Below are 14,816 nucleotides of genomic sequence, written 5' to 3' on the forward strand. Positions count from 1 at the left end.
CCCAGGCTTTGATTCTAGCTTTCAGGAGAAGTCTGCATTGATGTATAGGAGTTGCTTTCCAAAAGGTGGATCTAGAGCAAGGTTGCTTTTTTTCCACCAACGAGGACTTAGTTGTATATTTCTCAGTATATTGGTGATGAACATACTGAAAAGAAGAAAAGCAATCTGCTGCTCTGGTAGGCACCACAGACGTCCTATTACAAAAACCGGTCCTAGATGAATCCTGACTTAATCTTTGTAGATGTGATAACGTGTTAGAAGGTTTTCTTCTATGGTGTTTTATAGCAACCTGATGATTGTGATATAAAATAACCTGTAATCTAACGTTAGTACTATACTCTAATAGAAGGCCCTCTTTTGGGGAGCGGGGGTTTAGGCCTCCACCGGGGAGAGGTTTTTGTTATTTTACCCATTCTTCTACAGAAGTCAGATCCTGTTAGATAAGCAAGTCACTGACTAAAGCCCAATAGAGAGCTATGAAAAGGTCACTGTACAAACACTGGCTGCTGTCACACATCATTGTAGCTGCACATTGCTGACTATTACATGAGGCTGACAGATTCCCAGCGCATTAACCCCTTCCTACCATACAATGTAGAAGGATAGAATGTTGCCTAAAGTATCCAATGGCTAAACTCAAACTAACTAGAATGATTCCGGACTTTGTTCTCCACTGGGACCAGATAAGGTCGGAGGTTTTCTAGATTTGTTAGAAAGTATCAAACACAATACAAGTCTGTGCAAGTCTATATATGCTGTATACTTGATATCTGATTGAAATGACATCATATGTATGACTGTAAATGGTGCACATTGATATCATTGCAGTTACAGATTGCAAACCATAGAAGTCACTGATATTAATAGAATTATCTGACCCTCGCAATCCATATCTCTTATAGGAGATGTCAGCTGCACCAACAAGCACGTAGTGTAGGATTCCAACAGCGGCTAAGATATTACATCTCTGAAGATGCTGATTACATGTCTACCTATTGAAATAAATATGTATGCTTAGCAGAACCAAACCTTCATGTTTATACTGGAGTTAGATTAGGGTCACCTGAAATAAATGGCGTTCCGCCTTGTAAATCGGAGCCTCCATTGCTGTTTTTGAAAATAAGCCGATGAGCTCTTTGGAGCATTGAGGGCATTACCCCCTGAACTTTTTGGAGAACTGGAAACGCCCTCGTTGCTCCAAACAGATAATTTGCATATTGCCAAAACTAAGAACTCATCATCTGCTGGAATGGGGTGATATTCGGGGGTTCTGGCCCCTCTATTAAGGTGGCCATGGACCTAATGGATGCTTTCTTGGAGGACCTCAATGATAAAAAGCTTATAACACAACATCAGTATGAGATTATGTGGAATTGGTCGGGTCAGACTATGGGTTTATGAAGGATCGGTCGGGTCAGTCTATGGGTTTATGAAGGATCGGTCGGGTCAGACTATGGGTTTATGAAGGATCGGTCGGGTCAGTCTATGGGTTTATTAGGGATCGGTCAGGTCAGACTATGGATTTATTAGGGATCGGTCGGGTCAGACTATGGGTTTATGAGGGATCGGTCAGGTCAGACTATGGGTTTATGATGGATCAGTCGGGTCAGACTATTGGTTTATGTGGGATCGGTCAGGTCAGACTATGGGTTTATGAGGGATCGGTCAGGTCAGACTATGGGTTTATGATGGATCAGTCGGGTCAGACTATTGGTTTATGTGGGATCGGTCAGGTCAGACTATGGGTTTATGAAGGATCGGTCGGGTCAGACTATGGGTTTATGAAGGATCGGTCGGGTCAGTCTATGGGTTTATTAGGGATCGGTCAGGTCAGACTATGGATTTATTAGGGATCGGTCGGGTCAGACTATGGGTTTATGAGGGATCGGTCAGGTCAGACTATGGGTTTATGATGGATCAGTCGGGTCAGACTATTGGTTTATGTGGGATCAGTTTATAAGAAACAGGTTGGCTAGTAATGGCTTATACTCAGATGTGACGCCACTGGAGACAATAGCAGGTCCTCTTCTTTTTAATATTTTCTATTAATGACCTAGTAGAGGGTTTATGACATAGAATCTCAGTATTCGTACTCATGTGTACGAGGCCATACAATATAATGGGTTGGTGAGCCGCTATAAATGCGGATGGCCCATGTCTCTGTCCATAGAACCTGAGGTTACATCGTCCTATTCCATTGCAGATCCATGGACAGTAATAGGTTGCATCTCGTCCTACTTTTGCTTTTTCTGACAATATATGTGCGCAGGATTGCGGTAGGTTTATTAGTTTTGCTTATGAGTTATGACTGATATTACAGCCACTAAACCCCCCTGAGTTCTCTTTCCGTACAGTTACATAGCTGTGAATTCTTGTTTGTCTGGTCTTAAATTCTTCTACAAGTCTAGAGACGTCCTATGGAGAGATCCCCCATCGCCTACGTCAGACACTGCCCGTTCTTGTAGCCATGCGGGATGGATGAATACTGCACTCCATGGCTATGGGGGTCTTCGTTATATTGTCTGATGACGGATACGCTTCAGTTTTATCTTAGCATTGCTGGTAACATCACGATGGGATGGTCTTTGCCAGGACATGTCACCGGTGCTAAACTTTCATGTTCAGTTACAATGTTACAGTCAAGATAGGATGCCGGCATAAATCAGAACATGCACTGAAGCATCCAGGGTGTGGATATATGCATACCGCAGTCCGAAACTTTCCATTGCATTGTAAAGAGACTCTTTCACCACCTCCACTAACTCCAATTCTTTGCATCCTTTAGGCCCATGTAATGAGCCGCAGTCAAAAAGTGCATCGGAAACGCATCATTCCTGAGCAATCCATTGGTATCAGTGTCTAATATGTTTATTAGACTCTCTACGGACAAGTGGATGGTTTGGGGTAGTCGCAGACATGACTCTGACCTCTGACCTCTCACATACCAATTGTAACCTTAAATTGTCACTTTGTAATAAATTGCATAAATCAATGGTGCAGGCAAATCTAAGAAAATCGTGAAATATCAGAAAAGTTTTTTCTTCACTTATCAGATCTCCCCAAACCGGTATTTACTCTGAAATCTCTGATGAATAGGTCTTGCCTTCTCATGACAGATTCGCTATTGAATTAGCTTTCATGTGTTCGGACACCATTGGTGTTACATAACACAAAAGATACCTGACTCGTCGCATTGTCACCTTTGACCGTATGTGTCTGGGTGGCGGAGATATCGTTTTTTCACCGATATCCATCCACTGTCAAGGGGTGGGCCTTACAGCTTAGTGTCATGGCTGGGCTTCGAGGAACGCCCCTCTGACAGTATGCTGAGCAGTAAGGCCCGTCCTTCTGACAGTGAAGGGATATCAGTGCTGAAACCAATGGCATGGATATCTCCGGCACCCGGGTCCATTGCGGTGAAGCTGATAATGTGCAGAATTCAGCCACTCAGCTGGCCTTAAAATTCCTTGTAAGGTATTTTGCCCATACAACTTGCAAAGGCTGAGTTATCAGTGGAACGTTGAGTAACTAAGTTGGTGGATATGTTTATTAAGTGTAAGAATTGTACATCATTAATGTCTTAAAGGGTTTGCCCATTATCAGAACAAACATGGGGCTAATGTTCGTGAGCAGTGCCCTGCCCCCATGGCCTCGGCTAAGCCCCATGCCCTTCCACTTTTACCACTGAACTCATGTATTCTGTCGGATTATTCTCTTGGTTCAGTGTTACATTGAGATATGTTCTACGTCTTGACATTCCATCTGTCGTAATCGCTACATTTATCCTAATATACCTTCTTAATGTTTATATTTTTTCTTCCACAGCTTTCTTCAGCTGTCTTTGTACTGGAAGGAGGAGGGATGTGGTGAAGGGCAGGAGACCAAGCAATGGAAGTTACAAATGGCAATCTAAACAACCACTCCGATGTGATCCTCAATGGCTACATGAACAAAAGCTTCCAGGCGGCTCCCAAGGAAAACAGCTCAGACGACATGGCAATCTGTGAACTCGACCCTTGTGAAGTGAGCGGCGTTTCCACACAACTTCAGACAGAAGATTCACCGCACCGGTATGAAAAGAAAGCGAAAGGGACTCGTATTTGGAGTTTTGTCAATAGGCGGAGGGCAAACTCTGGACGTGCCAAGAGACCTCAGTCGATGATACTTACAACTGAAATCAATGAACCTAAACCCAAGTTATCTTTTATGGACAAAGTGAGATCTTTTAAAAGGTTAAGATCTGCAACGTTTTCCAAAAGTTCCGTTCTCCGGAACTCCAAAGCCAAGGTCCAGAGTCAACCGACAGAAAACATAGAACTTTCTATTCCAAGCGCTTTATTCAGAACGAGGAAATATGCCGACGGACAAAGACCTTATAGACATTCCTATGCGGGTTACATCGACGACTTAGACACCTCTTTTGAAGATGTCGAGTTAAATATTAGCATTTCTGAATGTATATCTACTGAAAGCAAGTGGTTACGAGACATAGGGGTTGGAATAAATGGGAATTCCGAACCTATAGAAAACGAGAGCGTAAGTAGCAATCGTAGACGTCCATTGGTCGGGACTAAGAGCTCCACCATTGCTGAAGGAGAAATTCAAAGGAGGGGACTTCGGATTCCTCCAGAACATCGGAGGGGCAGGAGCTCCTATATGTGGAGTTATCTCAAAGGGATTTCACTAGCCACAAAAGACAATTCAAAAGCACTGGATAAATTTCAAGGAACCACTTTCCAAAATATAGAATGCACAAAGGATAACCTTCCCTCTTCGGAGACGGAGCAAAAATTTGAGGACAGTGTTGACATGGGCAAAACGTCGGACACGGGTAGTGGTGGCAAAACCAGGAACTTTGGGGGGGTGTTTAAGTTTTTCAGCAATGTAGCAGAAGCAGCGAGAAAATGGAGAAGTTCCACTAGGTCATCTGCATCAGATGACCAAGTGTCTCAGTCAACTCCAAGGACTCCGAGGTTACAAAACTCTTCTGTCAAGGAACCTCTTATTATTGAAAATGAAAACGCTTTGACTTTTCCTTCCGAGCTTCTGCAGTCTCCGGATTCAGGTGTGTGGGAGACTCATGTCCAGGATAATGTGTCAGTGGAGGATAATGCAACAGAAGAAGAGCTTGGTGAGCCAATAAATGGACCTACACCGATAGCAGATAACGCTGTACATCTAGACAATGATTGCTACACGGACGATGAGCCAAAAGATTCTGACGCAGGGTATTCAGCGTCCCAGACCGAGGAATATAAATGTACGGATGGATGTAATAACATCTCTGATGGTTGCTCTGACCATTCCCAAGAAGAACCTCTGAATGACTACAAGTTTCATACGGGTTATGATAGAAATGCTGACAACTCATTTATGACTCAGTCAAGCGTACAAGATGAGGATGTGTTTGAGTGCAGCAAATCTCATATTAGTCTATCATCCTCGTCTTCCTCCTGTGTAGAGGTAGGCATCATCTATCTTATTTCTTCTTCATCAGTACTGGGTAATGGCGCACTATAGGACAGGTTGGTCCTCCATTGTATGGGTAAGGCAATGGAATTGTGTTATTCGTTCATTCTCCCCAGAATTATGGTGCTTAGTTAGGATTCTGAGCAGTCTGAAGGCTGGAGATTGTTATAGTCTGCATGTCATTGGTGGAGTATAGGGAACATTGGCCATCGGGACCCCAAAGACTGGAGAGTAAGGAGTCAAGATTGGAGTATGTAATCCTTTACTGCTCTAGGTCTCCAGGGACATTACTATGAAAGGGTTCGTCTGGCTGTTTATTAAAAAAAAAAAGAAGGCGCCAAACCTTCGTCACTTCCATTCCACCATATCCTGAGTTCCTGGACAGTTCTGATCCCTTTTCCTATAGAGCAGTGGCCAACTGGTGTTTGCATTTTTGTTACCTAATATTTTATGTAACATCTCCAAGACTCAAGATCAGGGACGATTTGGTTACATGGAATCTTTTTGCAAATTTACAGATATTTGCTTTTCCGATCTGTATCTATAGAACCCGGGCAAGTTTCTTAGTTTTGTTATAGGATGACCAATGCAGCAAAATTTTTGCAGTTTTCCAAGTAGCAGATAAACTCAGACTTAAAGGAACATGGTATGAATGGTAAAGGTTGACCTATGCCATAAATACTCAATCATGACCAATGCAATAAAATATAACAAAAATTAGACAATTCTCCTCAACTACTACACAAGGGATATCCGAAAGGCTTCTCGTATTGCATTCTGGTAAAACCATTCTTCATGTTCTTCATGTCACATCCGCTGTTGTTTCACGTTCCCTGCGTTGTTCGGGGTCGACAATACAATGACACCAGTCTAGACACTGCGAGAATAGGAGTAACAGAATGGCATTTTCTGATCTGTTCTGTCCAATGAGTCGCTGTCCTAGTAAATGCAATAATGTGTCCTCTTTTGTTATGTCATATGAGTATGCCATGTACATAGTAATGGGGGAGAGAGGACATGGTGTAATATAGCGGCTTTCTGCTAAAAACAGATCTAAATCTACTTTAAAGTGGTTGCACAAAGTCATTCCCTATTTATAGAATAGCATTAGAACCCGCACGGATCCTGAGAACGGAGCTTTTCATCTTCAGTCCTGACCATTCACACTCCTTGGCAGTGCCAGCGATGGCCGTGTACTTGGCTACTTCCCGCTCTCCCATAGAGAATGAATGGAGCCCATACTAGACGTACATATACTAGGTCTGCCACTCTATCAAGAGAACTGGAGCCTTGGGATCGTCGGTGTCCCTGTGGTTGGACCCCACCGTTTATGAGGTTATCCCCTGCAATAACATCATCTCTTGGTACATCGCCATTAATAAAATTGAGCAATACCCAGGACAAAGTTTGGCATTGTTTCTGCAGGAAAGCACTCCTATACAATGTCTTCTATAGAATTGTGAGTTTGCAAACGTAGAATCTTCTATCCAGTTTAAAATAATCTAAAAACGGACTGTTCCTCCAATTCTTATAATCCATCACCTTCTGTAGATAGGGATAGCAATAGTCTATAAATAAAGATCAGGACGCACATTCACAATGCAAATCATTCAGATTTCATTAGCTAGATAGGACAATCTTTCCTTTGTGAATATATTTGATTTCTGTTGAATTTGAGTCATTTTAGATTAGCAGCGAGTGACGAGACTGTCACTTCAGAACGCTTAAACATTGTGAGATATTAAGGAAACGTATCACGCCGTTACCTGAATGTAGAGCAGAGTCGATTAGGAATTAGGATAAAGAACGTGATCACAATTCATTACAGCGACATTAACAATGGAATCAAGTAAAATGGAATTAAAGGAGGAATAGGAAGACCTTAAAGTAACATTCATGGGACAAGTAGGAGAAGCACAAGATGGAGGTGTCCCGGGGCAGTCTCTAGAATGGTCCAGACTCTCCAGATAGTTATAGGTTTGTGATCATTTGACCAACACACGTGTTGTATGTTTCATTCCAGAGATATATGTATTAATTTACCATCGGCTCCATATTTGCTACTTGGATTCCTTCCCCTCCATTAGGACGGCTTGTCCCCGAACTCGCATAAATTACCTGCGAGAATTGGTTTCCAGGAATACACAATGAACGCTCGGGCAGGTTGCATTTATTATATTAATGAGGGCTGCGGGTTACAGGATAGACTTGGACAACTGCGTATATTATTAAGTAATTCCTTACCAGATAAGGTGCATGCACGCTCCTTGACAATCCATATCAGAATAGATGTGCGAGTCCAGCTAGAAACTGAGCGCGCTCATAGCTCTAGTGCAGGGGTAGGGAACCTTGGCTTTCCAGCTGTTGCAAACTCCCAGCATGCATACTTGCTCTGCTGTTCTTGGAACTCCCATGGAAGTGAATGGAGCATGCTGGGAGTTGTAGTTTCACAGCAGCTGGAGAGCCGAAGGTTCCCTACCCCTGTTCTAGTGGATCCATGAGCCATTATAAACTCAGTCTCTGCTCATCTGGATTTATTGACAAGGATTTATTTTAGTGCATATCCTAGGCTGAGACCTCATACTGCACAAGACCAGCCGCAGTGAAAGGAACATGTCAGTAAGGCAGCTGGGCAGAGATTGAGTTTAACTCATGAATACACAGAACTCAGGAGTATACAGGACTCACAAGTTCTGTCTATAATCTAGTCTGTACAGTCTCCCTAGGTGTCTGTTTCCTCTGGGTTCCCTGATTTCCCCTACACTCCATAGACTCGAATACTTTTAGGCTGAGGCCCCACGTTGCAGAAACGCAGCTTTTTTTGTTGCAGTTTTTTGAGCCAAAGACAAGAATGGTTACAAAAGTAATGGAAACTATATAGGAAGGTCTTATACTTCTACCTTCTGCTCAATCCACTCCTTTTGGGCCAACATTCTGTGTTGAGCCGATCTTGAGATTTCAAGATCGATTTTAAAATCTGATCATTTTCCAGCCGATCTCGATCCCGATCGTGAAATTTGCTCGATCACCGATCGGAATGCGATCTTTTCCAATCCCAATCCTCAACCCTATTCAATGCTTTTCTATGGGAAGTGTCACTTTTAGGGTTGAGCCGATCTTGAGATAACTTCGACCTCGATCCTGCTGGAAAAGATCGGGATCGGAATTCCGATCGCGAAATTTACTGGATCGGAATCCGATCTTTTCCAATCCCTAGTGTTGATTCATTTCCAATATTTCCGTAATATAGTTGGAGCTCAGTTTTTTTCTGCTACAGAGAGCCAATGTTTTTGTCTACCCATAGAGATAGAGGATAACGCTGCGTCCGCCTGCAGCCGCCAATACAGGACCTTTCTGCAGACGGTTTTATTATTGCTATACATATCTAAGCAGTATGTAGCAGACTCCTAAATCCTCATAGCGGCAGCTGTAGGCAGACAGAATTTTAGGAGGACCCTGCAATGCTACTAGTTTGGCCACGAGTCCGGCCTTAGAGCGTTATCTCATCCCAGGCCCCAGTATTCTGTTATGTCTAATGTTTGACATTTAATCTTCTATCGTCCTGTTCTTTGCAGAGTCAAGGGCACGAGCATTTCGCTTTAAAGTTAGTTATGAGAGAAAAAAGAAGTTGCATTGTTGTATCGAGCTGTTTACATAAAAGAAGAATATTCTGTTTCGGACGTGTATCATATGGATATGTCATAAATATTGATAATTATGTTGCATCTAATTGATTAGTGATTAAGACCGGCCTATAACATGGAGGTGGCACAGAATGTGTCCCATGGAGTCAGAGCACAAGCAGAGGGTTTGCTAATAATGGAGGAGTCACGGTGCAGGGATGTCGTACAGCACAATGTTATTTCTTCATCGCTGCACATCAGAGATTTCCATTTCACTGCAGCAAAGTGTCTGACATTATACTGTTACTTCCAGTAAAGGGATATAGCCGTCAGCTCTAGGGTTGTGTGAGTGACACCGACTGTCATTCGGAGCCATCGGATACAATCATTAGATTGGGGTGTAAAGCTCTGGAAAGTGTCTGAGCGCCATCTGCTGGACATTCATAGATAAAGCAACACTTGGCTTTATACAATGTATCCAGTAGTTCTAGAGATAGTCGGCCGTATCCTCAGGTGGGGGGCAATAAAGGGTGTAATACACTGTGGGGGTAGTAAAGGGGATAATATACTGTAGGGCCAGTAAAGGGGGTGTTATACTGTGTGTGGACCAATCAAGGAGATTTTCTGAACTGCAAATAGAGGGACATGACCTACAATTTTAATTAGGGGAGTCCCATCACGGAACCAAAAATCGCTAGGTCAGGAGTTTTGGGTTGGGGGCACCTTTCTATAGGTTGCTCCAGGCCAGCGGCGTAACTAGGAATGGCAGGGCCCCGTGGTGAATCTTTGACATGGAGCCCCCCATACTGAAGCCGAAGACCCCGGTAACAGCCTATTAAAAAAAAAAAAAAACAACAACAAAAGAAAAAACGCAGCAGTCGCCGGGCCCCCTAATGTCCCGGGCCCTGTGGCAGCTGCCTCCGCTGCTTCCCCGGTAGTTACACCACTGCTCCAGGCAGCAGGGAGGTTACGTTTACCCCTGAGTAGACCCCTGAGGTCTAAACAAATCCCATTCATACACTGCAAAAAAAAGAGGCTCTTACTTATTGGACCCCATACCTCTAATGTGTCACATTGTAGTGTGTAGAGTTCCCATTTAAACATATACCAATTACTATTGTACCTATTGCAATGAACAATTCCAACCAAAGATTCTGCTCTTATCCCGGATTTGTGTGACTCCAGTGGGCGCCTTTTGTTTTGTTCTCCCAAATTATATGGCCCATGGTAAAAATTGAAGCGCTCCATAGAAACCGCTCTAAAAATATTTCCTAAGTCTTGATTCAAATAACTTTATTCTGTTTTTTGGAACAAGTTATATGACTGTACAGTCTGTAACATAGATCTGATAGCCGTGTGAATATGACCTAAGGCTGAAGCCACACATTGCAAAAAAATCACAGCTTTTCCAGGTTTAGGCTAAGGACCTAGGTTGCGGAAAAACAAATTTTTTGTTGCAGATTTTGCAGCAGTTTTTTGAGCCAAAGCCAAGACTGGACTGAGCTGAAGTGAGACGTATAAGAACTTCCTATATATTCCCCATTCTATTTGTTGCCATTCTTGATTGTAGCTCAAAAAATTGCAACAAAATCAGCAACAAAAAAACAGCGATTCTGCAAAATGGGGCCTTAAACTGATACTTTAGAATAAAAATATTCGTAGCCACAGGAAGAGAACGGCCCAGAATGTGAATATTTACCAATGGCTTGGATACAATGCCGCACGCTTGCTATGTGTGAATATGCCCTTAGCCTGCTCTTTTCTACACTAGGACTATGGTGGCTTATGAAAAAGGAAAAACTGGTGTTTCATAACATGTTCACGAAAATACTGCCTGCCTGAATAAGAAACTTGAATTGGCCTGTTAGCTGGAATGAATGCTCGGATAAAGCAGCAGTGTCTTCTTACCCTGCGGGCAGGATTGAACTGCAGTTATATATATGTATTCTAAGAGAAGGTCCCACAGCCCCCGAGCACTTACTTCCATCATTCACTGGTCTTGTTAGGATAGGTAGATGGAGGTGCTGACCTGGAGATGGATGTACTCGCAGCACTATTTATAGAGCTACAGTCCAGCGTGCGCCAAGTATAGAGGTGTTTGTTACATAAGGACATACAGGAGGCCCTTGTTTGCAGATGCTCAATACAGCCAATACCTTGCGGAAGAAAGTTACATCGAAATCAGACAGGCCAAATAAAAAACAGTTTGGGGTGAAAGGTTTTCTCATCAGGATTTAGCAGATGGGGGCCCTACACACAGTATAATAACCCCTTATATAATAGACTAGAATGTGTTCCTTAGAGCTTCCATATATATTGTCCCATAAATGCCCACACACCGTGTAATGTCTCAGCTCAGCCCCTATAAAGTATAATGGGCCCAGTCCCCACACAGTATAATGGCCCCAACACAGTATAATGGCCCCAATCCCCAACACTGTACAATGGCCCCAATCCCCAACACAGTACAATGGCCCCAATCCCCAACACTGTACAATGGCCCCAATCCCCAACACTGTACAATGGCCCCAATCCCCAACACTGTACAATGGCCCCAATCCCCAACACAGTACAATGGCCCCAATCCCCAACACTGTACAATGGCCCCAATCCCCAACACTGTACAATGGCCCCAATCCCCAACACAGTACAATGGCTCCAATCCCCAACACAGTACAATGGCTCCAATCCCCAACACAGTACAATGGCCCCAATCCCCAACACAGTAAATTGGCCCCAATCCCCTACACAGTATATTGGCCCCTATACCCAACACTGTATAATGGCCCCAATACCCTACACAGTATAGTGGCTCCAATCCCCAACACAGTATAATGGCCCCAATCCCCAACACAGTATAATGGCCCCAATCCCCAACACAGTATAATGGTCCCAATCCCCAACACAGTATAGTGCCCCAATCCCCAACACAGTATAGTACCCCCAATTCCCAACACAGTACAGTGGCCCCAATCCCCTACACAGTATATTGGCCCCAATCCCCAACACAGTATAGTGGCCCCAACCTCCAACACAGTATAATACCCTCTTATAATACACTATAATGTGTTCCTTAGAGCTTCTATACATATATTGTCCTATAAATGCCCACACATCATGTAATGTCTCAGTTCAGCCCCCACAAAGTATAATCACCCTAATCCCCAACACAGTATATTGTCCCCAATCCCCAACACAGTATATTGGCCCCAATCCCAAACACAATATAATGGCCCCAATCCCCATACAGTATATTGCCTCCTAACCCTACATACTATAATGCCTCCAGGTCCCATACATTACACTAACCCTATTCTTCAAACAGTATATTATATCCAGTTGCCATAGTATAATGGCCCCAGCCCCCGCACATTTTATTGCCCCCAGACCCTATATACTATAATGGATTACAGTAAACCTCCACTATCTGGGTGATGGTGATTGTTTGGGAGATCTCAAGTGGTTTTACCCATGGGTGCTCTCCGGCTTCATGTCCTTTAACAAATCTATTCCATTGTGTCCATGAAAAATCAAACCAACGCAGCAGGAGAACACATTGAACCTGATGTAGCGATGTCTTATTTCAAGCTTAGTAAATTTCTATGTAATATGTTGGAATATTCCATGGAAAACTGGTCTGGGAAGACATGTCTAATGTCTATACTATACATCTGCTTCTCTGTGCAAGTATACAGGTGATTGTTATTCATTGTAAGGACATCAACTCAATGGTCTCCATGGTGGATCCTATCCATATCAATAAGGGACCTTTCTATGACCTTCTGCCGTTGTTTTATAATTCCCATAGGATTATATCTTCTTATCTGAGCCCTGTCCGATTTCCCCTTTGCATTCCTTTTTGGAAATAGTGACAATCTTTGACATCTAGTGTTGCCGGGTGCCATGATTTCTGAATGTGTCTTCTCTAGGAACGATGGCACAATGGAATCCTTGATATCTCCAGAGAGGAGGAATTGACTATGAATGAATTTGAAGGCTCAACATTGACTGATCAGGAGCGGATCGATAACTTGCAAGAAGCCTATGAGGAGGAAGATGAGGAATCCATAGCAGCTAAGCATGACACCAATGCCAATGAGGTCTTAGATAACGACACAAGCCTGACAAGTGATTCGGATACTGACCAGAAGAGCGATGGGTCCGGTAAAGTCATGACCGCTGGACTTCTAACCAGAGATGAAAGTCTCCTCCCGGTGAGAGCTTTAGTTTTGTACCTTTCTGTGATATCTCTCGTTTTATATTGTGCTAATTACATAATCAACTTATTATACCATCTATATCACTATGACATTGTATGGGGGAGGGTTATTGCCTTAAAGGGAGTCTGGACCCCAGTGCAAAGCCTGTAATGGAGCCTGCACCTTCCATGTGTCACTTTGGGTGGGTTCACATCTGCGCCCGGTATCTGGTTTAGCCAATCCGGCAGGTTTCCGTCTTCTGCCTTGAGAAACTGGATAGGGGATAGAAACTCCACTTTTTATACAGACGAATATTCCAACATTTCGGTCCATATGACCTTCATCAGACATTGGATTGTAAGAGGAATAAGGAGTTGCAGAGGTAATATGGGCACATGGGAAGAGCTGTATGGCTAGTGAAAGGGGCTGCCAAAATGACTCCCAAGCCAACAACAAAGCTCGAATAGGAGTAGAACCAAAACATGTGGCCACAAAACAGGAAGGAAACAATAATAATCATCTTTTAGTGGATGTGCAATCCATCCTGCAAGTGTCCAAGTGCAACAAATTTTACACAGACCCCTCCTCGTGTTGCAGCTCTCCTCTAGAATTGTCTCCCAATGTTACCACTTTTTCTGTGATCGACATTTCTATCATCTGTCTTGTCATGTCTGCCTGTATACAAATCTGGCGATCCTGCCCCGCCCCCAGTGCACTTGCTGGTTGCCTTGCATAGCCCTAAGAAGATAATGATCTGCATTGCCTCATTGTTCTTTGCTTTTATTCCACAATTTCGCTTGGGAGCAGGAGTTTAGCTATTGGGGGTGCAGGTGCAGACCCTGCAGAAGCCCCAGAATACATAAAATATACCACTACTCTAAATGGCACCGGGTAAAAGGAATTTCCATTGCATATTTTGCATCAGGGCCCAGGTACTAGAAAGATATGGACCTGACAAACTCCCTTCCGATTACAACTGTTAGAGCCGTACTATGGGTTGTCGCTGTCGAATTAGCTTCACGTTTCACTTTCTCAGATGCAAATTCGAGTGCTAAGTGGCTGCGTTCCTGTTGTGAATACAGAAATAGCTCTTTCATTATAAATAAAAGGACTATAATTACCAAATGTTAGCGTCTTCTCTGACTACTCATGTGCTAACAGGTGGCCATTTTTAGAATACGAGTAAAACCTTCTTTAGAGACTCGATGGTTGTTGCAGTTCCCTCGTTGCCACTGTTGCGACTATTTCTTATTTGACTAACATCTTCAAGAATACTGAAAGCGGAATTCCCCGTAACCTGTAAAACGGGGGGTCAGAGATTAGTCAAATTCTAGCCAAGGGGCGTTGGGGTCAAATGGAATAAAATAAGAAAAGACTATTTTTATAGTAACTCTCGTAGTGTTGCAGCGCTCCCTGACAAGTTTTGCTTACTTGGCTTGTCATCTATGGATGTTCTCGATGCAGCCAATCATTGGTCTCAAGTTGTAGAGCTCGAGACTTGAGGCCGGTGATTGTTACAGCAGAT

At 43.3% G+C, this 14,816-nt stretch overlaps 1 protein-coding gene across 1 annotated transcript in view; it reads left to right on the plus strand.

Moving 5' to 3' along the window:
* The window catches only part of ARHGEF9 (Cdc42 guanine nucleotide exchange factor 9), a 197,952-nt gene that overhangs the window by 21,593 nt on the left and 161,543 nt on the right, over positions 1-14,816 (plus strand). The window contains exons 2-3 of the mRNA XM_075260245.1: positions 3,826-5,463; positions 13,022-13,306. Coding sequence (XP_075116346.1) covers positions 3,889-5,463; positions 13,022-13,306 — 1,860 coding nt within the window. The 5' untranslated portion in view covers positions 3,826-3,888. The remainder of the gene's footprint in view (positions 1-3,825; positions 5,464-13,021; positions 13,307-14,816) is intronic.

This window comes from Leptodactylus fuscus, chromosome 11, assembly GCF_031893055.1.
Source record: "Leptodactylus fuscus isolate aLepFus1 chromosome 11, aLepFus1.hap2, whole genome shotgun sequence".
NCBI classification, from domain to species: Eukaryota; Metazoa; Chordata; class Amphibia; order Anura; family Leptodactylidae; genus Leptodactylus; species Leptodactylus fuscus.